Source organism: Pristis pectinata, chromosome 7 (assembly GCF_009764475.1).
Source record: "Pristis pectinata isolate sPriPec2 chromosome 7, sPriPec2.1.pri, whole genome shotgun sequence".
In the NCBI taxonomy this organism is placed as follows: Eukaryota; Metazoa; Chordata; class Chondrichthyes; order Rhinopristiformes; family Pristidae; genus Pristis; species Pristis pectinata.
Genome location: NC_067411.1, coordinates 50,118,167 through 50,146,115, shown reverse-complemented (window position 1 = coordinate 50,146,115; position 27,949 = coordinate 50,118,167). Strand labels below are relative to the sequence as shown.

Here is a 27,949-nt window from a genome sequence, read left to right as displayed (position 1 = left end):
ATCTCAGCACATCTTTATTTGTTCACTTTACTACTCTCCTGTTGCTGACTTTAGCTTGCCCGTCCTTGAGGCATTAATGAAGTATGCAGGGAAATAATTAGTGACGCATAAAAACAATAACTATATTGGGTTGCTTCTCTGCTAATAACTGTACCTTTAAACACTTCTGCCTTGCTCCCTCTATCCCCACCTAAACTCTAATAAGTGTGAAAATCCCAACGATTTCATGGTAGGCTGGTCAGAATTGTCCTTACATCATTTTATGAAGAGAGATATTACATTGGCATCCTTATGATCTCTGAAGAAAGCATGAAAGAGCCTCTGCTGTTTGTACTCTGGTCTTCAGTATTCTAGAATGGGTGCTATATTAGCCTACTGACCTTCTTGCTTTGTGTTTTTACCTAATTCTTCTGTGATATTTATGTTCATTTATCTGATTCTGTCTCTTGTATTCTTGCAAGAGTTCATTTCCATATTCATCAGTATAAACTCAGGCTGTGTTAATGTTCTATCTCACCAATCTTCCAAACTTCTCCATCTCATTAACCCTAGCTTTTTTTTAAACTATTATTTGACTTTACATGTTTATAAAATCCTTTACTGATTCCATTTATATAGATCTATTTTCTATTCCACTTATATAACTTCATGCTCCTTTTAGTCTTTTGATTCATTTGCTTTCTATCTTTCATAACTCTCACTAAGTCACATTTTAATTTTAATATTCTCTTTTGATCCACGTTACTTCAGCTTTGCTGCATCATCTCTACTGTTGTCTATGGAGTACCTTCCTTTCCAGATTTTCTATCCAGGTTGTTTGAATATTTCCCTTTTTATCTTCATGTAAAGAGCTTTTTTTCTGGTTATTTATCTTTGGTCTTCCTGCTCTTTTAAAAAATCTTGTACTAAGCCCAGTTATACTCTGTTATTTCCTTGATGTTCCCCATCTACTTTTTCCACTTTAATTCTTTGCCTCAGAGGACCAGCCACAATTCCAGTTAATTGCTTGCTGAACTGAAATTGAACTGACTCAGTAACAACCTTTTCTTTTGCTTTTTTTTCTTTTTTTCCTTTATTCAGCACAATACAGGCCATTCGGCCCACAATGTTGTGCTGACCTTTAAACCTCGCCTGAGACTATCTAACCCTTTACTCCCACGTATCCCCCTGTTTTAAATTCCTCCATATGCTTATCTAGCAATCTCTTGAATTTGACCAATGTACCTGCCTCCACCACCACCCCAGGCAGCGCATTCCATGCACCAGCCACTCTCAGGGTAAAAACCTTCCTCTGATATCTCCCTTGAACTTCCCACCCATTACTTTAAAGCCATGCCTTCTTGTATTGAGCATTGGTGCCCTGGGAAAGAGGCGCTGGCTGTCTACTCTATCTATTCCTCTTAATATTTTGTACACCTCTATAGTGTCTCCTCTCATCCTGCTCTCCAAAGAGTAAAACCCTAGCTCCCTTAGTCTCTCCTCATAATGCATACTCTCTAATCCAGGCAGCATCCTGGTAAATCTCCTCTGCACCCTTTCCAATGCTTCCACATCCTTCCTATAATGAGGCAACCAGAACTGGACACAGTACTCTAAGTGTGGTCTAACCAGAGTTTTGTAGAGCTGCATCATTACCTCGAGGCTCTTAAACTCGATCCCATGACTTATGAAAGCTAACACCCCATAAGCTTTCTTAACTACCCTATCCACCTGTGAGGCAACTTTCAGGGATCTGTGGATATGCACCCCCAGATATCTCTGCTCCTCCACACTACCCAGAATCCTGCCATTAACTTTGTGCTCTGCCTTGGAATTTGTCCTTCCAAAGTGTACCACCTCACAGTTCTCTGGAATAAACTCCATCTGCCACCTCTTAGCCCAGCTTTGCATCCTGTCAATGTCCCTCTGCAATCTTCAACAATCCTCCACACTATCCACAACACCACCAACCTTTGTGTTGTCTGCAAACTTGCCAACCAACCCTTCTACCCCCTTATCCAAGTCATTAATAAAAATCACAAAAAGCAGAGGTCCCAGAACCGATCCTTGCGGGATACTGCTAGTCACAGCTCTCCAATCTGAATGCACTCCCTCCACCACAACCCTCTGCTTTCTACAGGCAAGCCAATTCTGAATCCACTCGCCCAAGCGTCCCTGAATCCCATGCCCTCTGACCTTCTGAAGAAGCCTACCATGTTGAACCTTGTCAAATGCCTTACTAAAATCCATGTAGACCATATCTACTGCACTACCCTCATTAATCTACCTGGTTACCTCCTCAAAGAACACTATCAGGCTTGTGAGACATGATCTGCCCTTCACGAAGCCATGCTGGCTGATCCTGATCAGACCATGATTTTCTAAATGCCCATAGGTCCTATCTCTGAGTCCTTTCCAACAGCTTGCCCACCACAGATGTAAGGCTCACTGGTCTATAATTCCCTGGACTATCCCTACTGCCTTTTCTGAATAAGGGGACAACATTTGGCACCCTCCAATCCTCCAGTACCATTCCTGTGGACAACGAGAACTCAAAGATCCTAGCTAACGGTTCAGCAATCTCCTCCCTCGCCTCGCGGAGCAGCCTGGGGAATATTCCGTTAGGCTCCGGGGACTTATCTGTCCTAATATTTTCTAACAGCTCCAACACATCCTCTTTTTCGATACCCACATGCTTTAGAACATTAACCTTACCAACACAACACTGTCCTCAGCGTCATCAATGCCCTTCTCCTTGGTGAATACTGAAGAGAAGTATTCATTGAGGACCTCACCCACTTCCACAGCTTCCAGGCACATCTTCCCACCTTTGTCTCTAATTGGTCCTACCTTTACTCTCATCATCCTTCTGCTCTTGACATAAGTGAGAAATGCTTTGGGGTTTTCTTTAACCCTACTCGCCAAGGCCTTTTCATGTCCCCTTCTTGCTCTCCTCAGTTCCTTCCTTGTTACCCTATGTTCCTCAAGAGCCCTATCTGATCCTTGCTGCCTATGCCTTACGTATGCAGCCTCCTTCCTCCAAACTAGATGTTCCACCTCTCTTGTCACCCATGGTTCTTTCACCCTGCCATTGTCTCACTGGGATAAATTTATCCCTAACATCCTGCAAGAGATCCCTGAACAATGATCACATCTCCATAGTACATTTCCTTTCAAAAATGTCAACCCAATTTACACTCGCAAGTTCTAGCCTTATAGCCTCATAATTTGCCCTTCCCCAAATAAATATCTTCCTGTCCTCTTTGCTCCTATCCTTGTCCATGACAATGCTAAAGGTTATGGAGCGGTGGTCACTATCCCCCAAATGCTCACCCACGGAGAGATCTGTCACCTGACCTGAACTTCACACCAATAATTTCCCAGTCTCTGCAATACACAATCCACCTTCAGTTTTTCGGCATATCTATTCCTATTTCCAGTCCATCATTTGTTAACATTCTGAATGTGTTAACCTGCCTATTCCATAATTCTGACAGGACAAAGCCCCTACATTTTTACCCCTATGTTATTCCTACTGTAATGCCTTAGTTGAATCTTTGATCAACATTTCTATTTCTCTACTCTCCTTCTACTCAATGCTTCCTACATAACTTGAAGGCAAATTATACAACTTCCATTCTTGTCCTGAGTTTACAGCTATTTCCACTCGTATTGCAGAATAACTGTTCCTATGACTAGGTGACTGTTACTCACCAGTTTTATTCCTACTGCCTCATATTTTTGGGTATAACTCATAAAATGGGTATGTCAGCAAAGCATATTACAAGACCAGCTATTTAGAGGCCAGGACAAAAGATTCAGAGACATGAGTTAAAAAAATTTAATGGCAGTCAATTAAAGAAATCTGGAATAAAAAGCTAGCATCACTAATGGTGACCATGACACTACTGGATTGTTGTCAAAACCCACCTGCCTCAACAGTGTGCGTTTGGAAAGGAAATCTGCCCTTCTTCCTGGTGTAATCTTTATGAACCACCGTATTTTGGGTGTCTCTTAACTGCTTTCTGAAATGACACAGAACTTGGTTCCAGAGGAATTAGGGAGGGGCAATAAATGCTGGCCTTTTCAGCAACGTCAGTGTCCCTTGAACAAAAAAAAATGTAGCTGAATTCTCATTCTTTCTGTCTGGGAATCCGAGTTGTCCTATTGCCGCATCCTTCTAAGGCATTTTTCTCCTTATCTCGTCTGCATTCCCTTCATTTCAGATTGCCACTTTTTACTCCCTTTGCTCAGACAGAGAGTTTTTGGAATTGCATCAGCCAGAGTAACCACTTCTAATTCACGTTCTTGCCTGTAGATTATGTTGCATGATGTGGATTATCTATAACAGAGGATGGGAGAGAATCAGATAGATAATTAAACCAAAATGGTTTTGGATGGTGTTAATGATAACAGAGATGAGAGACTTTAAGAAATGGAAAGAATTTTCTCTTTTTAGTAAAGAATCACATTTTTTAAATCAAATTATTCCTTTAATTGCCCATGATTTCTTCGTGTTGAGTACCTCTGCATAGAATCTTGTCTGGCCTTAAATCACACCCCCTTTACAATCAGTGAAGTCTTTCCAAGGTGTTGGAAGTGCTAGACTGGACCCAAACAAACCAGCATGATGAATCTGTCCTTGGGTATGGTTTAAAGCTAAGGCAATTAATATTTTCATTCCTAATATGCAATAAACCAGAGTACCCAATGAGTAACTCAAACCCCTTCACATACATAATGTTGAAGTGAAAATATTCTGGAGGTATTTCAGATGAAGTTTATAATATTGTCCTTGAAGATGTGAAAGCATCACTTTTTTTAAAACAGGCCATGTTAAATTTTTTGAAAAGCTGAACTTAACATCCTTCAATTCTCCACTGGCTCTCCTCCACTGTCCTAGACATTTAAGACATGATATATGACCTATTGTCACTCAGCAGAGGACAAAGATATGAAAAAAGAATAGAGACTCTCGAAACCCAGAGAGAGACCAATTTTGTGTTCATATAAAGTGCTTCAGAGGTAGGGCAATGCTGATGGCCCCAAATAGGCAAACCACCTTGTCATCAGATTTAAATAAAAATGCTATAAGATTGAGAAGTATTAGAAATTGCATTATATTTTTCAGACAAATACTCCAGAGTAAGGGTGTTACAGGGAATGCAAGGGTGGGGAATAGGAATATTAATTTAATGTGTCTGGCAGGCCTACGTTATTCTGCCTGCCTCTGTTACTTGAAATATATACTTTTTGCAGTTGAGCAGACAACTGTTGTGTCCAACTTTTGCAAGTAGCCAATGCCTGCTTTAGATTTGGCACAGCCAAGTGATTCAGAGAAAGGCACAGAATTCACTTTGTGAATGAGGCTTATATTTTAATATTTTTTTCAATGGATTAATTGTTCTGCTCAAGAAAGCAAATTTATTACTTACATTTTTTGACATATATTTTCAAACCCTTTGTAGTATAATACAAGTAACTTGCCAACTTAGCAAGTGCAGTTTAACTACAGTATACATTTGTTAACCTTTCAAGTATAATTGAGCATATTTGGTAGCATGCTGCTAATAATTTCCAGTGGTATTGCTCATTGTAAGAATTGAATCATATATTATGTGACATATTTCTTTGCTGCTAAAGTGTTACTTTAATTTGAATGGTTCCTTTAATATTGAATTGCCACAGGTCGGCACATTTTGAAAATAGTTGCACTTTCTTATACCCTGATATCATTTATTGGGCACTCTAAATCCATAGATCCTCTAAAAATGATAGAAGTGCACATATATGGTACTGGGTTGGTTATGTATGGCAGATGGATTGCAAAGTATGATCTGTCCGTGTGTATGGACGGGGGTTGGGTAGCGAGCAGAGGGATTTCTTGTGATCTGTTTGTGTATGGTGGAGAGACTTCACAGTGTGATCTGTTTGACTGTGGTTGAAGGATTTCCACGTGTTAGTTGTTTATAAGCGTGAGCACTCATAATCTAAGGAAGGATGTGCCGGCGTTGGAGAGGGTCCAGAGGAGGTTTATGAGAATGATTCCAGTGATGAAAGGGTTAAAGTATGAGGAACATTTGATGGCTCTGGGCCTGTTCTTGCTGGAGCATAGAAGGATGAGGGGGGATCTCATTGAAACCTACCGAATATTGAAAGGCCTGGAAAGAGCGGAGGTGGAGAGGATGTTTCCAGTAGTGGGAGAGTCTAGGAACAGAGGGCACAGCCTTAGAATAAAAGGATCTCCTTTTAGAACAGAGACAAGGAGGAATTTCTTTAGCCAGAAGGTGATGAATCTGTGGAATTCATTGCCACAGATGGCTGTGGAGGCCAAGCCATTGGGTATATTTAAAGCAGAGGTTGATAGGTTCTTGATTAGTAAGGGTGTCAAAGTTTAGGGGGAAAAGTCAGGAGAATTGGGTTGAGAGGGAAAAATAAATCAGCCATGATTGAATGTGGAGCAGATTCAATGGGCTGAATGGCCTAATTCTGCTCCTTTGTCTTATGGGCATAGTAGAGGGATATCTCACTGTGATCTAAGGGTGTTTGGGGGGAGGGGGAGGTGGGCATCTGGATCTTCGAGTGAGATCTGTTTGGCAGAAGATTTTTCAGTGTGATTTGTTTGAGTGTTTGTCTGAGTGGTGTGTGGTGAATGGTGTGTGCTATATGGACATGCTTTCTGGTGGGATCTGCTGATGTGAATATTTGGGGTGAAAATACCAGTTCAGTTCGAAACTAATTCAGAAATTTTAAACAGAGACTACTTAAGTTCCAGCCTTTTTGCCTGGTCTGCCCTTTTAATTTGACAGTAAGATTAGGTACAGTTTTAAAACTTTGTTCAGGTTTTTGACATTTTGTAACATGAAGGCATTGCTTTTCCACAGATATGTGTACTCCTCTGACCACTCCAACCCTTTCAATGCCGAGTGTCTCATATCCTGAACTATTAAACTTATTTCTCTCTGAGCATCAAGTCAAGAAAATACTCAGGTTGTTAAAACACTTATTGTTGGTCCTTATCCAAGCACTTATTTAATTAGCCAGATATTGGTGTTCCTGTCAATTTGTTCAGTGATGATATACTAATTATTTCTAATCAGCTGATCAGGAGTGGATAGTTCTCTCCCACTTACCGTTGATACTAAATGGCTGATTGCCCTTCTGAAGAGGAATCAAATTAACGGTTTCCATTCGGAAAGATAGGCACATCATGATTGCTTTAATAGTTTGACATAATATGAGAGAATAAAGAAAAATGCAGTTACATTTAGAGTTTTAGATGTTCCTAGAATGCGTCAGGTGTTTATGAACTTCTTTGAGATTGAGGTTATCCGTAGAGTTGCCTCTGTACCTCCTCCCCCTTCCCCGATCCCCTGCCCAGACTTCCTCTAAAGATCTTTCTAGTCCTGACCAGATCTATCTCCATATTCTCAACTGTCTGCCCTTTGTGCTGTCTCAAAATCCTTGCTGCTTCCTTAATGTATTCCCTCTAAACTGGTGACTGCATCTTCCCTTCCTGGTCCCCAATGTAGCTGATAGCATTAACACTTCTATCTCTTAAGGTCCTGCCCCTCTTCTATCTAATGTTATTTTTCCTGTCTGAGTTCTGGGAAGACCAGATTCATCATCTTTAACCACTGATTGCATCGCTTATCCTGTAACTCCAGTGATAATTCTGACCCCAAGATGAGTTTGAGCATGTCCATAACATTCTTCAACTCAGCCTGGACTTGGCTCCTCTGCTTTTACAAAACACACTCCTGGATGTGACTATTCCAGCACTCTCCTGACCACTTTCCTCATTCCACCCTGAAATCATACAAATCCACACTACCCAGGTCCTAACTCTCATCGTCTCGCGACTAAGTCTCATCACCAGCTCCTGGGTAAGCAAAACATTGATGCTAAAATTGTCAGAGAGAGACACAAGGGACTGCAGATTTTGGAATCTGGAACAACACACAAAATGCTGGAGGAACTCAGCAGGTCAGGCAGCATCTATGGAGGGAAATTGACAGTCAACATTTTGAGTCAAAACCCTTCATCTGGTCTCCTGAAACTGTCACTCTTGTTTTCAAATATCACGATGGCCATACTCCTCCCTTGTTCTATTGCCTCCTCCAAACCTACAGACCGTTACAATTTCTGCCCGCCTCCTACTCTGTTCAAGTTCAAGTTTATTTCAAGTTTGTTTATTGTTCTCATGGGCAAACACACTCAGGGTATAAATGCCATGAAATTTAGCTTTTTGCAGCAGCAGCACAGTACATTAGAAACATGACAAACATAAGTTAACATAAATTTATATTTACATAACCTATACGTGCACAAAAATAAATAATAAAATAAACATAACAACACTAGTTCAAGATCGAGAGAGAGAAAGAGAAAAATAGTCCGATGTAGCCTTATGGTTTTTCAGATTGGTTCAAGAACCTGATGATAGTGGGGAAGAAGCTGTTGTTGAACTTTGAGGTGTGGGTCTTCAGGCTCCTGTACCTCCGACCTGATGGCAGAATGAATCAGGTTTATTATCACTGTCTTATATGAAGTGAAATTTGTTGTTCTGCAGCAACAGTACAGTGCAAAGACATAAAATTACTGTAATTACAAAATAAATAAATAGTGCAAAAAGAAGGAACACTGAGGTAGTGTTCATGGGTTCATGGACCGTACAGAAATCAGATGATGGGAGGGGAAGAAACTGTTCTTGAATCACTGAGTGTGGGTTATCAGTCTCCTGTTCCTCCTCCCTGACCATAGTAATGAGAAGAGGGCATGTCCTGGATGGTGAGGGTCCTTAGCGATGGATGTTGCCTTCTTGAGGCACCACCTCTTGAAGATGTGCTCGATGGTGGGGAGGGTTGTGACCGTTATGGAGTTGGCTGAGTTGACAATCCTCTGCAGCCTCTTGCAATCCTGTGCATTAGAGCCTCCATACCAAGCAGTGATGCAACCAGTCAGAATGTTCTCCACCGTACATCTATAGAAATTTGTAAGAGTCTTTGGTGACATACCAAATCTCCTCAACTCCTAATGAGGTAGAGGCGATGGTGTGCCTTCTTTGTGTTTGAATCATGTGTTGGGCCCAGGATAAATCCTCTGTGCTGTTGACACCCAGAAACATAAAGCTGCTCACCCTTTCCACTGCTGACCCCTCAATGAGGACGGGTGTGTGTTCTCCCAGCTTCACCTTCCTGAAGTCCACAGTCAATTCCTTGGTCTTGCTGATGTTGAGTGCAAGGTTGTTGTTGTGCCACCACTCAACCAGCTGATCTATCTCACTCCTGTGCGCCTCCTCGTTGCCATCTGAGATTCGACCAACAACAGTGGTGTCATCTACGAATTTATAAATGGCATTTGAGCTGTGCTTCGCTGCACATACATGAGCGTAGAGAGAGTAGAGCAGTGGGCTAAGCACGCATCCTTAAGGTTCGCCTGTGTTGATTGTCAGCAAGGAAGAGATGTTATCACCGATCTGTATTGACTGTGGTCTCCCGATGAGGAAATCAAAGATCCAGTTGCAGAGGAAGGTACAGAGGCCCAGGTTTAGAAGCTTGGTGATTAATACTGAGGGGATGATGGTATTGAACGCTGAGCTGTAATCGATAAACAGCAGCCTGGTGTACATTTGGCTGTTGTCTAGGTGCTCCAAAGCAGAGTGGAGAGCCAGTGACATTGTGTCCATTGTAGACCTGTTGTGGCAGTAGATAAATTGCAGTGGGTCCAGGTCGCTGATCAGGCGGGAGTTAATTCTAGCCATAACCGAACTCTCGAAGCACTTCATTATGGTAGATGTGAGTGCTACCGGTCGATAGTGGTTGAGGCAGCTCAACCTGTTCTTCTTGGGCACCGGTATGATTGCTGCCCTTTTGAAACAGGTGGGAACCTCAGACAGCAGCAGTGAGAAGTTGAAGGTGTCCTTGAACACTCCAGCCAGTTGGTCAACAGAGGTTTCAGTACCCAGCCAGGTACACCGTCAGGGCCCAGCTCCTTGTGAGGGTTCGCCCTCTTGAAGGATGTTCTGACATCGGCCTCTGAGACAGAGATCAGAGGGTCACCAAATGCTGTGGGGATTTGCACAGGTGTAGTGTTATTCTCCCTTTCAAAGTGTGCATAAAAGGCATTCAGCTCATGGCAGCATTGAGAAGAGGGCATGGCCCAGATGGTGGGGGTCCCTGATGATGGATATCTTCTTCGTGAGACATCGCCTTTTGTAGATGTACTTGATGGTGTGAGAGCTGTACCCGTGATGGAACTGGTTGAGTCCAATACTCTCTGTAGCCACTTGTGTTTCTGTGCATTGGAGTATCCATACCAGGCTATGATGCAATCAGACAGAATGCTTTCCACTGTACATGTGTAAAAGTTTGTCAGAGTCTTTGATGATATACCGAATCTCTTTAAACTTAAAAGAAAGTAGAGACATTGGCAGGTCTTCTTCATAGTTGCATCTACATGCTGGGCCCTATGTAATTTTATGTTCTGACTCGAGCTCATCCCTGGATTTAATTGTTTCAGCTTTGTAGACGTCCTCAAATTCCTAAGCCTTGAGCTATTGAACTCCATTCCTGAAACTCTTTCTTTAGTTCTTCACTCATTTTAAAGTGGTCCAAAAATCCTGACCCTGTCTATTCTCACCTCTTCTCTTGTGGCTTGATGTCAGATTTTGTTTGATAATGCTCTGTGAAATATTTTGGAGCATCTTATTACATTAAATCTGCTATTTCATTCATATTATTGTAATATTAAACATATTATGGCAGAATTATAAGTCATGATCATTGAGAATCTTAATGATAATTTCAAAGCAACAACATAGGCTTTGAAGAAGCACCAGTACGAGAAAGTTTTGAGTTAACTGTGTTGTTGAACTTTCTTGCATTGTAGTTGAGATGATCCTCTGTCTCCTTTCATGGCAATCACTACAGCTCCGCCTTCAATATTATAATTCCAAGCAAACTCATCACCAAATTCTGAGACCCGGGACTCAACAACTCCCTTTGCAACTGGATCCTTCACTTCCTGACCAACAGACCACAACTGGTGAGGATAGGCAGCAACACCTCCTCCACGATTATTGTCAACATTGGTGCCCCACAAGGCTGCATCCTCAGCCCTCTACTCATGACTGTGTGGCCAGATTCTGCTCTAACTCCATCTACAAGTTTGCAGATGATACCACTATAGTGGGCCATATCTCAAATAACGATGAGTCAGAGTATAGGAAGGAGAAAGGTGTCATGAAAACAACCTTTCCCTCAATGTCAGCAAAACAAAAGAGCTGGTCATTGACTTAAGGAAGGGGGTGGGGGGGCAATGTACATGCACCTGTCTACATCAATGGTGCTGAGGTCGAGAGGGTTGAGAGCTTCAAGTTCCTAGGAGTGAACATCACCAATAACCTGTCCTGGTCCAACTACATAGACACCACAGCCAGGAAAGCTCACCGGTGCCTCTACTTCCTCAGGAGGTTAAAGAAATTTGGCATGTCCTCGTCAACCCTCACCCATTTTTATCAATGCACCATAGAAACCATCCTATCCGGATGCATCAGTGCTTGGTATGGCAACTGCTTTGCCCGTGACCGCAAGAAACTGCAGAGAGTTGTGGACGCAGCTCAGCTCATCACAGAAACCAGCCTTCCCTCCATGGACTCTGTCTATACCTCGTTGTCTTGGGAAAGCAGCCAGCATAGTCAAAGACCCCACCCATCCCGGACATTCCTTCTTCTCCCCTCTCCCATCAGGCAGAAGATACAAAAGCCTGAAAGCACATACCCCCAGGTTGAGGGACAGCTTCTATCCCACTGTTATGTCTATTGAACAGTTCCCCAGTATGATAAAATGGACTCCTGACCTCACAATCTACTTGTTATGATCTTGCACCTTATTGCCTACCTGCACTGTACTTTCTCTATAACTGTAACACTTTAGTCTGCATTCTGTTATTGTTTTACCTTAATGCTACCTCGATGCACTGTGTAATTAATTAATCTGTATGAATGGTATGCAAGACAACTTTTTTACTGTATCCCGGTATATGTGACAATAATAAACCAATTCCAATTCCATTTCCAATTCTATGTCCCTATTCATCCTCCTTACCTCCCAACATCACTGGGATTCGCTCCACTGTCTGCACCCTGGGGCTTACGACACTGCGACCAAGAATTCAGTGGCATGAAGGAAATGTGGATCATCTCAACTGCTTAGTGACTGTAACTCTTCTACAATATCCCCTCCATGATTAATTCCATATCCCATGTTAATCTGGTTTTCTGTAAATTTGGACCTTAAAGCTACAATGTCCCAATCCATATAATCCACAAAAGCCTAGAGAAAAATAAACATAACCTGTTGAAACCTTGGTTAAAACTAGTGCAACTCCATTTACAACTGCCTTTCAAACTACTGGTGTTATCTTACAATTTTATTTGAGAGATCCCACAAGTTTTGATAAATCTCTGAGAAATGAACGATGTTTCAGAAAACCTGTGACTAAGATTTAGTTTCTTTCTTCTTTTAATTATTTCCTTTTTAGTGATTTATCACTGTGGGTATTTCCAAGATCCTACTTTAGCTATATTTTATTTTCTGTTGCCATGTCTTAAGTAAGTCAAGATATTAAAACTGTATTCATAGAGTTATCAAGCACAGAACCAGGCCCCTTGGCCTACAATGCCAATGCTGACCATTAAATATCATTCAAAGCCCACTTTCCAACTCTTGATCTGTACTCTTCTATCCCTTGATGCATTGCTTGAATGGGTGGTGGAGTAAAGTATTCTGACAACGTTTAAGTATTTCTTAAATGCTGTGAGAGTATGTGCCTCCACCATTCCTGTAAGCAATGCATTCCAGGTTCCACTGCCTTACTCTCATCAAGCACCTTTGTCACCTCCTCGAAAAACTTTTTACAAAATCAAGTTTGTAATGAATGACCTGCCCCGTACAAAGCCATGCTGACTGTCCCTAAGCAGGCCATGCTTTTCCAAATGTGCATAAATCCTATCCCTCAGTATCCTCTCCAATAGTTTCCCTACCATTAATGTAAGGCTCACTGGCCTTTTGTTACCTGGATTATCCCTACTTCCCTTCTTGAACAAAGACACAACATTTGCTACTCTCCAATCCTCGGGGACCTCGCCTGTTGCTAGTGAGGACACAAGGATCCTTGTCAAAACCCCAGCGATCTCCTTACTTGCTTCTTTCAATATTCTGGGATATATGCCATCAGGCCCTGGGGACTTATCCACCTTAATGCTTTTCAGAAGATCCAGCACTACCTCCTCATTAATCTCAAAATGTCCCAGCACATTAGCATGCCCCACTCTGTTTTCACCATCCTCCAATTTCTTCTCCTCGGTAAATACTGACACAAAGTACTCATTTAGTACCTCAGTTGCTCTGACTCCAAGCATAAATTTCCTCCTTTATCCTTTACCCTCTCCTTAGTTATCTCCTTTTACCTTAATATAAGTATAAAATGCCTTGACCCTGCTCACTAAGGACATTTTATGGCCCCTTTTGGCCTTCCTAATCACCTGCTTGAGCACTTTCCTGCTACCTTTATATTGCCAGTCTAACTTTAGCTTCCTATACCTTATGTATGCTTCCTTTTCCTTCCTGACTAAATTTGGGACCCCTTGGGTCATCCAAGGTTCCCTTACCTAACCATCCTTGTCCTTGCTCCTTACCAGAATATGCCGATCCTGAACTCTGCTCAGTTGGTCTTTAAGCAACTCCCACATGTCAGATGTGGATTTGTCCAACAGGAGCTGCTCCCAATAAAAGGCCCCTTAGCTCCTGTCTTATCCTGTTGTAATTTGCCCTCCTCCAATTTAGTACCTTCCCGCAAGATCCGATTTTATTCTTATAACTATCTGAAAACATAATGAGTTCCCAAAATGTTCACCCACTATCAGGTCTGTCACCTGGCCTGGCTCATTTCCCAAAACCAGGTCCAGTATGTTCTCTCCTCTTGTTAGACTCTCCACACACTGTTTCAGGAAACCCTCTTGGATGCACTGAAGAGATCCCACCCCATCTAAGCCCATCTAAGCTTCTTGTATTAAGTAAGTTCCAGTCAATACTGGGGAAGTTAAAGTCCCCCACTATGACAACCGATGATGTCTAAATGACTCATGTTGTTATACTTTACATTTTGGTTAAATATGATATAACCACTTGCCAAATAACCTTTACCTGTGTGTGCATGCAATTATAATGTGGGCCATTTTCTATAGGATGATAAAAGATTGCCAGAAGAGGCAAAGAATATATCTGGAGGATTGTAATTACAAAATGAAACTGTAGGTGTGAGTGAAGAGAACTCAGAGAACTCCTAATCTTTAGATGGATGTCAGTAAATGGTGTCATTTTATTCCTTTCCATCTGTCAGCTTCTGAGAATTCACAGATTTTACTCGGACTAGCATTTTGCATTGCAAACTAAATATAACTGTGATCAGCACAGTGATTTTCCAGTATCCTGGTGACAGAGAGGTTATTAGGGAAGTGCCTCCCCATCCCCCCTTCACCATAAGAAAAATAAGAAGGTAATTTCCTTCTCACAACGGATGATAAGCATAAAGCAAGTTGAAAAAGTAACCAAGGTCGTTGGAAATTTGACCACATTTTTAATTGAAAGAAATGACTTTTTGAACATTATGTGCCACTGAGTGACTGGGCAAGTGAGACATAACACAGAGGGGTGGCTACTGATAATTGTGAGTTCAAAGCTGGTATAAGTATTGTAAAACATTGATTAATACCAAAATGTAACATTAATCGTTTGTTAAAATTTCTGATTACAGGTGCCTGCAGTTTATGTACAAGGAGCAGAATTTCTTCCTGAGTTCACACTGATCCGCAGGGAAAGTTATCCTGAAGAATCAGTGGGAGACCAAACCCTGAGCCACAAGTCTGAAGATCAGGTTAGTAACTGATCAAATAGCCTGTGGCGGATATAATTAAGCAAATTGCAGCAACCCATTGATAGCATTAATATGTGACCTTTTTGTTTGCTCTTTATTAGTGTTCATCCTCCATGTTGAAAGTAGAATGCTTCCTTTCTACCTCTCCCAATCCACTGACAACTGAGTCTGGCTGGTACCAATCACTTTCTTGCTGTTTTCTGTCCAAGTAGAAATCCTTCTGTACTGTTCAGCTCTAAGTGAGAATCAATCAACTTCAAACAATGCCAGCAAGTTTGAATATTAGCTACCTTAGGTCTAAATCCACATGAGAAGTGATTGCTGAAATGTTCAAGCTACTTGGCCGCACAGAGACAGCTATTCTCCCAGCATACTTCTGCTGTTGGAATGCAGCTCCATAAATCTTATCAGCTCAACAAACATTCCACTCTGTCACAAGAAAGTATGTGCTTTTTTTGTATTTGATTTCATTTCTTTTATAAGGCATGGAAGTTACTTCAACTTAATAAAATTGAAAATGGTATTTATGAAGCCTCACTAGTGCAGCATTGTGTGGACTTAAATAAGACTGGGGGAAGTGACTGGGACCCATGCCTTGCTGAGAAATATCATAACTGTAATGTTTTGATTGTTTTTAAAGTAACAAAAATAAAACTTACAGAAAAGCACAATAATTGTAAACATTCCCCAAATTAAACTTAATAGATCGACCTTCCTCGAAGCCCTTATAACACTGATAAGAAATATTGACATTTTGGATGAGTTTATCATGACATCAACTTCTCGTCCGATGAGTGTTTTAATTTGTCTTGAATATTCATTAAATGGCCATTTTTCTTTTGTGGGATGTGAGCATTTCTAGAAAGGCCAGCGTTTATTATCCACCCTTAATTCCCCTGAAGTTGGCGACGGAACTACTCTTAGTTTACGTTTGAAGTGAGAGGATTCAATTCGTCAAGATTAATGAAGCAATCAGAAGTCATCTGACAGTGGGAAAGACAATTTGGCAGAATATGTGCCAAGTGCCAATTAGCTACCACCAATATGGGTTACTCCCCAAGTTTACTTCCACTCCCATTGAGTGATAAGCTGTTGAGGCATGCAGGGCCCAAATCCATGCAACGTAGTATTTTGTAATCTTCCAGGCATTGTCTCTATCAGCTGACTTTATGAATTTCCAGCTGGAGAACTGTAAAACTGGTGAAATATTTGGAAATGTATAAATGAAGTTAAGGTGTTGTTTAGAATTATTTAACGAGCCTGGTATTTCAGCACTGGAGGCAGTGATACAGCCCTTTAGGAATGCAGGCTTCATGACACATTCACTTGTATTAAATGGCAAGCAAAAGGTTGTGTGTGGTTGGGGCCAGCAGGAGCCTCCTCCCCCATCCCCACCCCTACCACCAATAATAATCATTAACAACATTATCACATGCACATATGATGTAAATGTGTAATATGCATTTGTTTAAAATGCCCATCCTGAAGTGATCAAGTTAAACTCCTTTCCACCCTTCTGTCAATGGGCAAGCTCCAATGGGGATTTGGAAATAAATTGTGGTGATATTATCAATGGAAATTGTTACCATTGCTTTAATCAGCCTATTGAATACTGCTCCCTCATCAAAAGATACCTGGATGCAAACAGTAAAGACAGTGAGGAAATTGTTAAACTGAATACTGTTGGGATAATAAATATTCATCATTTAAGAAGATCATCAGAGACAAGGAATTCTATGACACGCCTGTTTTACTGCTTTGTTTGTGTTCTAAGTCCATGAAACCACAAAATCCACCCCAAAACAGGCTAGTTACATCAAACTTCAAATACAATAATTTGGAAAACTTCTTTAAATAATGATCTGCGATTTATGGAATGTTTCAAGGATTAGCTTTCATTGATGTGGTCTCAGAGTGTTTCAGAATGTAATCAGATAATTTCTCTCAGGTCTTGGCAAGGCTTCTTCAATATTTGAGCAGATTTGGGAGATAAGATTTAACAGTTTTAGAAAGAGTTAGAATGGGTATTGATCCAAGCAGAAAAGAATGTTCAGTGGTATGTGAGGTTGGGTGCTGCATGGCACATGTCTATCCACACAGCCTGAATCCATAGCCACACGAAAAAGAATAAGAAACATAAGGGAAAATGGGTCTCAATTAGGTTTCAGCTACTGTACTCTGTTTTGTTCCATTTTCCAAGAAGTGCCAAGTATTTGTAATACAGAAGCGTAGTGCTTATCTCACAAGGTCAACGATTCTGAGGCTTAGAAACATGAATTAAAATCCCACTGCATCTGGGGTGAGGGTCTGATAGTGTTAATGTTTCAGGATGAAAACCTTCAGTCATACTCCACCTGCTTCTCCCCACAAACGTTGCAGTGTTTGGGTGTCTCGATTATTTTCCTCTTTGCAATTTGGAAATTGTGGGCTTACCTGTGGCTTTTCCACCTGTGATTTTCATGAATTTTGACAGCTTTATCCTGATTAATTAAACATCATCTCAAAAGTGACCATTTCACAACAATAACAATCATCACTGATGAAGCTGATGCTTTAAATTTACTTAAACATTGCATTAGCAAAGCAGTGAACAGTTGATAGATTCTGTTGCAAAATAAACTGAAGTGCAACACTGCAAGTTCAAAAGGTCACTTGAAGTTCTGAGGGACAGAATGAAAGTCCAGCTTGGCAAGAGGTAAAGATCTTCAAAATTATTCTCATGGGTATATGACCTAAACAGGGCTCTACGTACAATTTCTCCCTAATTATCAAAAAGATAATTGAAATTCACTGTGCATAACTGTCACTGAAACAGCCTGCAAGTAATGCTCTTTTAATATCTATTAGACAATGCTCTATAGTTGTAGTGCACCTGCTTTCCTGAGTTGCTTGCTGAATATCTGTCTTCAGTTCTGCAGGGATGTGTGCAATAGTTTGTACAAATTTTCCATCCACCCTAGAGTAGCTGGCCTCTGTTCTGCTCTGTCTCTGCCATGGCAGAGGCCAGGATCACATTTGAAGGAATTAACAAGGCATGTGCAAAAATGAATTAAAGGCTTGCATTTCTGTTGCACCTTTCACTATAGCCAAAGCACTTTACAGCCGGTGAGGTACTTTTTGAAGTGTATTCTTTGCTATAATTGAGAAGTGTGATTGAAAATTTGCACACAGAAAGCTGTCACAACAACAACATGAGATTGAACTGCTGATCTGATCTATGGGTATTGGTTGAGGTTTAAAGATTGACCAGGACATTAGGTAGTTCCTCTTTTTTGCCCACTTGAGTTAATAGGCAGGGCCTTGGTTTAAAGTCTCTTACAAAATTCTCACTGTGCTCGACAGACTGACTAAGGAGGATATTGCTACTGAATGAGGAGTCTAGAACCAGGGGTCACAATGTCAGAAATAGGGGGTAGGCAGTTTGGTATTGAGATGAGGGGAAATTTCTTCACCCAGGGCAGTGGATCTTTGAATTCTCTACCACAGAGGGCTGTGGAGATCAGTAATTGTGTTCATTCAATTCAGAGATCGATAGGTTTCTGGATATTAAGGGAATTAGGAGATATGGGGATAATGCTGGAAAATGACGCAGAAGATCAGTCATCATCATGCTGAATGGCAGAGCAGATTTGAAGAGCCAGATGACCTACTCCTGCTCCTGCTCTTATTTCGTATGTTATGTTCTTATGTCTCATCCAAAAAGGTAGCACATTAAACAGTGCAGCACCCTCTCGGTACTGCACTTGGGTCCGGATATTTGTGCTCAACCCTTCTGACTCAGGCCAGAGTACTTCTCATTGAGCTATGGCCACTGCAGGGCCAGAAGTATATAAATGGAACACTTCATCATCTGGAGCCTCGGAATAGCATCCTGTCAGGAAGACAAGTCTGCAATCTGGTGCAGTGCCTAACACATCCTGTCACTTTCTCAAATTCTAGCTGCTGAGAGGTAGGGGCCACTGCTTTTACTGCACCTTACCAATAGTGCAGAGCCTTGTGCTGGAGCGGCTACTGGCAAAATCATCAGCAATGTACAAGTTGCTTTGTTAATAGAGTAATCTTGTTTTCATGAGTAATTTTTTTTTCAGTTGATGAAATTCCAAGACATAGGTTATTATTTATCTCAAACTCACCTATGCTGTATTGGGAAATTGCTCCAAGACTCTTGAAGTGTGGAAGTCAAGGTGCAGATGCTTCAACTGCCCACACAATTGGCTGAAACTGTCAGCATAAAGTAAATAATTGTGGTTCCAGAGGTGTTTCAAAGTCTTGATCTGGTGGCTGTTCTTACATCTACCCCTGACTTCACTTAGAAGCAGAGCATTCTCATCATTATTTACCGGGCCCAGCATCTGGTCAGTTCCTCAGTCCTGCTGATCACTGGTACTCCAGAAACTGGTCACTTAAAAAACCGTGGTGTTATTTCTTGGAGCTGGGCAGATAGCTTTTGGCCAGAACTTCTGCACAAATATTCTCAGTGGGGAGGAATGTGTACCATCCATGGCAGTGACTGGGGACTGGGAAAAGGGGAAGAGGAACAGCAGCAAGCAAGAGTCTCAAGACCTGCATCTGGGAGAAGGTGAGGTGAGCAGAGAATAAGTGTTGTTCACGTGAGCTTATGAGACAAACGTTGGCTGTCCAGCTGAGCAACAGCTCTGCATGTGGAGCTATTGATTGACCAGAGGAACCGGTACACAGCCGCATCCTCTGAGCCAGCTCCAACAGCAGCAGAGGAGGAGGTTCGATGTCACACTGCAACAGCTGCAGTGGCCCTGAGTTTGACACTTTTGCATCATGCTTCATCATAAGCAACATCAGTAGGATTATTACATAATTACAATTCTTCCACCATTACCCATGTAGCAAGGATAGAATTTTTCTCCAAAGCAAGCAGCTCTTTCCTCACCACTGTACTCCAAGACCAAACCAAATGGGCATTTGTTTGCTCGGGGGCCTTCTATATTTAAAACCCAGCTACTACTGACTGATCTACTCCTGGCACCACAAAGGAAGTAACATCGTAACTGCTGCAGACACTGGTGAAAAGCCCCAGTGGCTAGTAGCAGATAATCTGGCATCCAATAGATACGGGTTACTTACCTTTCTGAAGCATTTAGTGTCACTTGATTAGATGGAAAAAGAATGCAAGTGAAAGGGAATCTGGCCTTAACAAGAATGCTTCGAGGGCTGGCTGTCTCCAACAGTTGGAAGCTGCTGGGGCCCAGCAGTCCCTTGAGAACCGGATCTGTCAGAGCTTCAATGCTAAGTGGAGATGTATCATCTGTAACATTCAAAGCGGCAACAGCATCAGAGAGGAAGATTGTGTTTGGGTACTTAAAAATGAGTATGTCAGCCTTAATATGACAACAATGACTAATGATAGCATTAAGCTTCAAGGTAAGTGGCTATTGCAAGAAAGTCACTTTTAATATACTGTGACATTCAAGGGTATTAGATTTGCCGGCACATTTTGAATGGTGGATCACATTATAGTAATTATCACCAATACTTGATGTCATCTCCTACTTTGTGACAAATGATATTGCTGTCATGTTTGATGCTACTCCTTTGATGTGAGGTTGCAGATACTGTTTCGCTTTAACTGCACCTGTGTATTGTGGGGGGAAGTGGACACATCCCTGAGATTCTGATCTGTTCAGTGAAGAGTTCTGTGTGATCACAGTGTCTGGCCTCAGGTAATGGGCTGTTTGTGAATGTGTTGCTGAACTGGCATTGTATATTGACAAAGGGACAGAATGAGGGCTTTGGTTTCAATGGTGTCATCTCCCCTACTGCATGTTGCAGTTCCTGGAGAATCGAAGGAATTAAACCAGGCAATGATATCAAGCACAGATGAAAGCACAAGTTCTATTAAAGTTAAGGAAGATCAGGTGAGGATGTGTTGGAGTTGTAAGAAAATATTAGGACAGATAATATTACCCAGGCTGCTTTGTGAGGCGAGGGAGGAGATTGCTGAACCGTTGGTTAGGATCTTTGAGTCCTCGTTGTCCATGGGGATGGTACCGGAGGATTGGAGAGTGGCGAATGTTGTCCCCTTATTCAAGAAAGGTAGTAGGGATAGTCCAGGGAATTACAGATCAATGAGCCTTATGTCTGTGGTGGGCAAGCTGTTGGAAAGGATCCTTAGAGATAGGATCTATGAGCATTTAGAGAATCATGGACTGATTAGGGACAGCCAGCATGGCTTCGTGAAGGGAAGATTTTGCCTCACAAGCCTGATAGGGTTCTTTGAGGAGGTGACCAGGAAGATTGATGAGGGTAGTGCAGTAGATGTGGTCTACATGGATTTTAGTAAGGCGTTTGACAAGGTTCCGCATGGTAGGCTTCTTCAGAAGGTCAGAGGCCAAGGGATCCAGGGAGGCTTGGCAATGTAGATTCAGAATTGGCCTGCCTGTAGAAAGCAGAGGGTTGTGGTGGAGGGAGTGCATTCGGATTGGAGGGCTGTGACTAGTGGTGTCCCACAGGGATCGGTTCTGGGACCTCTACTTTTTGTGATATTTATTAATGACTTGGATGAGGGGGTGGAAGGGTGAGTTAGCAAGTTTGCAGATGACACAAAGATCGGTGGTGTTGTGGATAGCGTGGAGGGATGTCGAAGCTTACAGACGGATATTGATAGGATGCACAGCTGGGCTGAGAAGTGGCAGATGGAGTTCAATCCAGAGAAGTGCGAGGTTGTACACTTTGGAAGGACAAACTCCAAGGCGGAGTTCAAGGTAAATGGCAGGATTCTGGGCAGTGTAGAGGAGCAGAGGGATCTGGGGGTTCATATCCACAGATCACTGAAAGTTGCCTCACAGATAGATAGGGTAGTTAAGAAAGCTTATGGGATATTAGCTTTCATAAGTCGTGGGATCGAGTTTAAGAGCCGAGAAGTAACGATGCAGCTTTACAAAACTCTGGTTAGGCCACACTTAGAGTACTTTGTCCAGTTCTGGTCGCCTCATTATAGGAAGGATGTAGAGGTGTTGGAAAGGGTGCAGAGGAGATTTACCAGAATGCTGCCCGGATTAGAGAGTATGGATTATGAGGAGAGACTAAAGGAGCTAGGGCTTTACTCAATGGAGAGAAGGAGGATGAGGGGAGACATGATAGAGGAATACAAGATATTATGAGGAATAGATAGAGTGGACAGCCAGCGCCTCTTTCCCAGGGTACCAATGCTCAAAACAAGAGGGCATGGCTTTAAGGTAATGGGTGGGAAGTTCAAGGGAGATGTCAGAGGGAGGTTTTTCACTCAGAGAATGCGCTGCCTGGGGTGATGGTGGAGGCTGATACGTTGGTCAAGTTCAAGAGATTGTTAGATAAGCATATGGAGGAATTTAAGATAGAGGGATATGTGGGAGGAAGGGGTTAGATAGTCTTAGGAGTGGTTTGAAGGGCAGCACAACATGGTGGGCCGAAGTTCTATGGTTCTATGGTTAAATAACATTTGAGATAAACATTTTAAAAACTTCAACTACTGACTAGTTATTGCATAAGACATACTAGCAGAAGTAGACCACTCGGCCCCTCAAGCCTGCTGTGCCATATGGTGAGATGAGGGCTGATCTTGAAGCTCAGGTTGTTTTCCTGCCAGGTTGAATTCCTTGATGATAACAAAAGCACATTGGAAAGGTTCATTTTGGTATTGGAAATAGTTTAATCTGGTTACTAACTGGAATTTTATTATCCAACATAGAACATAGAACAGTACAGCACAGGAACAGGCCTTTCGGCCCACAATGTCTGCACTGAACATATTGCCAAATTAGACTCCATCTCTTCTGCCTGCACATGATCCATATCCCTCCATTCCCTGAATATTCATGTATCTATCCAAAAGACTCTGAAATGCCTCTTATCGTATCTGCTTCCATCACTACCCATGGCAGCCCGTTCCAGGCACCTAACACTCTCTGTGTAAAGAAACCTGCCCCTTACTTTCCCTTAAACTTTCCCCTCTCACCTTAAGTACATGTCCTCTAGTATTTGACATTTCTACCCTTGGAAATAAATTCTGACTGTGTACCTTATTTATGCCTTTCATAATCTTATAAACTTCTCTCAAGTCTTCCCTCAGCCTCCGACGCTCCAGAGAAAACAACCCAAGTTTGTCCGGATGAGACCTGTTAGTGCCAAGATGTAGAACACCGGTCAGTGCTGACGGACATGAGGGTTGAATGGCCACCTCTGGACCATACCATACTGTACTCAGTGGTACCACTTTCCATCTCCTCAGTTGGTTGACTTCTATGATCCATAGGTCAGGTTGTCATTGAGTATGATTACTGCCAGACTGTATGTGTATATTGTGGGGAGAAAAGGCATCTTAGAACACATCCCCAAGATTCAGTTCTGTTCAGTGGAGAGTTGGTCCAGTCTCCTCAATGACAAGGAACCAGCTGCCCTTGTGGTTTAGTACTCTCATATGATAAAGAGCACCAGCCATCAGACACGCAGCCCTTGTCACCCTCACCCTTCCACTCCCTGACTCTACACAGACCCTCCCCTACCACCCACATCCCTCCCATCGTAATACCATCACACCCTGCCCCTCACAAAGCCAGCACCCAACTGTGCCTTTCCACTCCCCTGACATCACTCTCAACACTCCCCTCACATAAGCCACAGCCCACTCTTTCTCCATAGCCCACCATCACCCCTTACCCCTTCTCTCCCCAACACCACCCACATTCCATCCTCAACTCCTAATCTCAAGAATACGAGAACAAACTGGAAATTCCCATTCCTCCACCATTTTCACACAACAACAAACAACCACCTCATCCTACCCTTTGCAGGAACCACCTGTCCATCCTCACCTCTCCCCTCACACTAGCCACACCTCCATCCACATTCATCCTCTCACACTCGCTCTCCCCTCAAATTATTCACATCCACGATTGTCCCTTCCCTTAGCCCTTCTCTGCTCTTACATCCCACCCTTCTCCATTATCGAGTATGCGTACCTTCTGGTCTTCCCTTCCCACTTAACCACACCCAAACTCTCACTCCTTCCACACACTTCCTACAGCCCCACCCTCAACCCCAACCCTCCCTCACACCTCCCTAACCCTAACCCACATCCCCACTTTCACACCACCCTCCCTAACACTACCACACCTCCACCCCACCCTGAGCCTCCGGTGAGACTATGTGCACCCCGACCCCACCCTCCCTTCACCCTCACCCACACCCTGGATTTCCCAGATCCCAACCTTCTCCCGTCACATCAACATCTCAGCCTCACCCCTCCCTTGATATTACTCACACCTCAACCCTAACCCCAACCGTAGCTGTTTGCCATGCTCTCCGAGCCCCACCTTTAATGCTCCCCCTAAACCTCACCCTTATCCTTCCCCTACCCTGGCACTACCCACAGTCCCACCTTCAGCCCCCTCCTCATCCTCCCTTGCCCCTCCCCTCTCCAACCACTCCTTTCACATTACTCAGAGTCCTCCTCTCACATTACCCACAACCCTACACTGAACCTTTCTCCTCACCCTCCCTCTTGTATCCTCACTCCTCCCCACACATCCTTAGCTTCATATTAACACCCTTGTCCCCCTTCTCATTCTGATCCTCACGTGCCCTCAGTTCCCTTGTCTCTGCCCCACTCGTCCCCAAGCTCAACAGACACTCACCCTTACTCCCCTCTGAAATGCCATTACCCTCACACCTACTCTCACCCCATGAATCTCTCCTCACTCCTCCCTCTCCATCAAAATTTCCAATACTTCCCCTCACACCCTGCTCACCCATCCTCTTAACAACCCTCACTACCCCTCATTCCTCACCTCACATCCACCCTAGCATGCATCCTGCCTCCCCCCTCAGACTCAGTCTGTGCAATACCAAGCATCCTGTTTCCCAGCAATCTGTGCTTTGTCCTCCACTAACATATTTTATACTTCTTCTGATTCCTTTACACTAATTGTGGCATTTTTTCAGCCTTGACATTGGCTCAAGGAATCAATATGATTTGACAGAAGCTGACACAGTATCCTTACCTCATGTTAGCTGATGTTCTTAATAGTTCTCTCTTCTCAGGTCCTGTCCACCTTGGCTTGAACCCCACCTGACTCTCACATTACCCACAACTGCACTCTCATACCAGCCCTCACACTAAACACACCTCCACCCTCACTACACACAGTGGCTCAGTAGATGCCCTCTTGTAGGCTCAGTAGGTGGTGCACTTATGGTATAGGGGATTGACTTTTGTGATTCAGAGGTGCACTCTGGTGGTTCATTGGGACAACTTTGCAACTCAGTAGGTGTACTTTTGTGACTCATTGGATGAACTCATTGGTGGGGATACGCTTGTGGTAATGGGGAGACCTCATGTAACATAATGAGTGGGTTTGCAGTTTGTATGACCTAGTGGGTGGATAGATGATTCAGTGGGCGCATCTTGTGGTTCAGTGAAGCAATCGTGTAGTGGCGGCGCTCTTATAGTTCATTGGGGGTATTCTTGTGGCTCAGTGGGGGCACTCTTCTGTAGTGGGGGGATTCCTGTGGTTCATTAGGTGGTTTCTTGTTATTCAGTGGGGGGACTTGTGGCACTGTGGGAGCATTTTTGTGGTTTAGTGGTGGCTCTCTCGTGGATCTGTGGGAACACTCTTGTGGTGTAATGGGAGCACACTCATGGTTCAGTGGGGGGCACTCTTGTATCTCATATTTCCTTACAACATAGAAGGAGGCCACTTCAGTACAGAGTAATCCATTCCTCCACTAATATTCCTTGTAATCCACACTCTTCCCCCCCCCCCCACCCCCACACTCCATTTCTGTCAACTGTCACCACCTTCTACCACTCACCACACACTAGGAGAAATTTACAATGGCCAGTTAACATGCCAACCCACATTTCTTTGGGATGCAGGAGGAAACTGGAGGATCTGGGATAAACTCATCCGGTCACAGGGAAACCCATGCAGACTGCACTGGAGGTCAGGCTTGAACCTGGGCTACTGTAGCTGTGATCCAGGCAGCTCTACCAGCTGTGTCACCTTGCCACTCTCCTGTGGCTCAGTGGAGAGACTCTTGTGACTCAGACACAGGATGTGTGGATCATTGAGGAGACGTGGTTCAGTCACAGGACTTGTGGATCAGTAGAGGGTCTTCTGTGGCTCAGTGGGGGTCTTGTGACTCAGTGGTGGGGGTTCTTTTGTGGCTCAGTGGGGGACTCTCCAGATGGGGGGTGTGGGGGGGGTGGGGGGAAGGCAAGATCTCTTCTGATTTACTGGGTGGACTCTTGTGACTCAATAGTGGATATTGTGTGACTCAGTGGGGATACTCCTATGGTTCAATGATGGATTGATGGCTCAATGGGTGACACTCTTGTGGCTTAGCTGTGGGCACTTTTGTGGCTCAGTTGGGTCACTGTTCTTACTCAATGGTGACACTCATTGAGTTATATGGCACAGAAGTAGGCCCTTTGGGTCACTGGGTCCATGCCAACCATTTCGTCTCTATCTATTCTAATCCCATTTTCAGCACAGTGCCCAGTTATGCTTGGAAAGGCCTGTGGAAAGTGGATCAGTAGTGTTCCGTGTATTGAATGTATTAGTGTTGAACAGACTATCCATGCACTTCTACTTTTAATGCCAGCACCTTGCCAATAAGTTGGGTGCCTGTCACCTGTCAGGAGATTGCACCCAGGAATGTTGGAAGAAGCAGCATGGTCCAAGGGTAGAGAATTGGTGATCTCAGGAGGCTTGCATATCAGAAGAAGATCCAATACTTGCTGTATGGTTGGACAAGGCATGATCTGTAATTGAAGATTCCCTTTTCTTTTCCCTGTAAAGGAAACACAACAAGCATGATCACAACTCATTTCTTGTAATTGCAGTGTGGTGCTCATCGTTCACCGTGTGATATCTTCTGCATACAGTCGCAGGGCATGATCATCAGTGCAAAGTGAAGAACCAGTGAGCAAGAAGCAAGTGCACTCTTCACGGTTTTTTTTGGGATTCCATTGGAAATTCTATCAGTGGCAGGGAAGTTGTTGGAGAAAATTCTGACGGACAGTATATATGTTCAAGGAAAAGCAGGGACTGATTAGGAGGTGTCAACATGGTTTTGTGCAGGGGAAATCATGTCTCACAAATCTGATTGAGTTTTTTAGCAGGTAACCAAGGAGATTGATGAAGGCAGGATGGTAAGTGTTGCCTGTAAGGACTTTAGAAGGCTTTTGACAAGAACCTGTATGGTAGGCTGGTCTAGAATGCACATGGCACAAGGTATCCAAGGTGTATTCGTCAACTAGATCCAAAGTTGTCTGGGTGAAAGGAGGCAGAGGGCAATGGTGGACGGGTGTTTCTCTGACTGGAAGTCTGTAGCAAGTGATGTACCATAGAGATCAGTGCTGGGACCTTTGTTGTTTGTAATATATATAAACGACTTGGGTGAGAATGTAGGTAGTATGATTATGTTTGCTGATGCCGCACAAAGATTCAAACAAAGAAACAAAGGTTGTTTAAAGAGACAGCGGGAAAGTTGAGTGGAGCAGTGGCAGATGGAATTTAATCCACACCAGTACAAGATAATGCACTTTGGAAAGTCAAATTCTGTTAAGACATATGAGTAAAAGGAAGGGACCTCAGGACCATTGATATACAGAGAATCCTTGGGGTGCAATCCATAGCCCTCTGAAAGTGGCAATCCAGCTGGATTGGGTAGTGAAAAATGCATTTGGTATGTTTGCCTTCATAAGCCGAGGCATTGAGTAGTAGGAGTTGGGACATCATGATGCAGTTGTATGAAACATTTGTTAGATCCCACTTAGGGTATTGTGTACAGTTTTGGTTGCCACACGACAGGAAGATGTGGTAATAATAGAGGGAGGGGAGAAGCGATTCACTAGGATGTTGAACAGCATCTGTGGAGGCAAAGAGATGGTTGATGTTTTAGGTCATGTCCCTGCATCAGCAGTTCCCCCAGCAGTTTGTTTTGTTGCTCCAGATTCCAGCATCTGCAGTCTCTTGTGTCTTCACCAGGATGTTGCCTGGAATGGAGGGCTGTAGTG

At 43.1% G+C, this 27,949-nt stretch overlaps 1 protein-coding gene across 5 annotated transcripts in view; it reads left to right on the top strand.

Moving 5' to 3' along the window:
* LOC127572812 (ADAMTS-like protein 1) overlaps nt 1-27,949 on the top strand; it is a 480,850-nt gene that overhangs the window by 100,275 nt on the left and 352,626 nt on the right. For all 5 annotated transcript variants that reach the window (XM_052020448.1, XM_052020447.1, XM_052020449.1 and 2 more), the window contains exon 3: nt 14,797-14,916. In XM_052020448.1, coding sequence (XP_051876408.1) covers nt 14,797-14,916 — 120 coding nt within the window. The remainder of the gene's footprint in view (nt 1-14,796; nt 14,917-27,949) is intronic.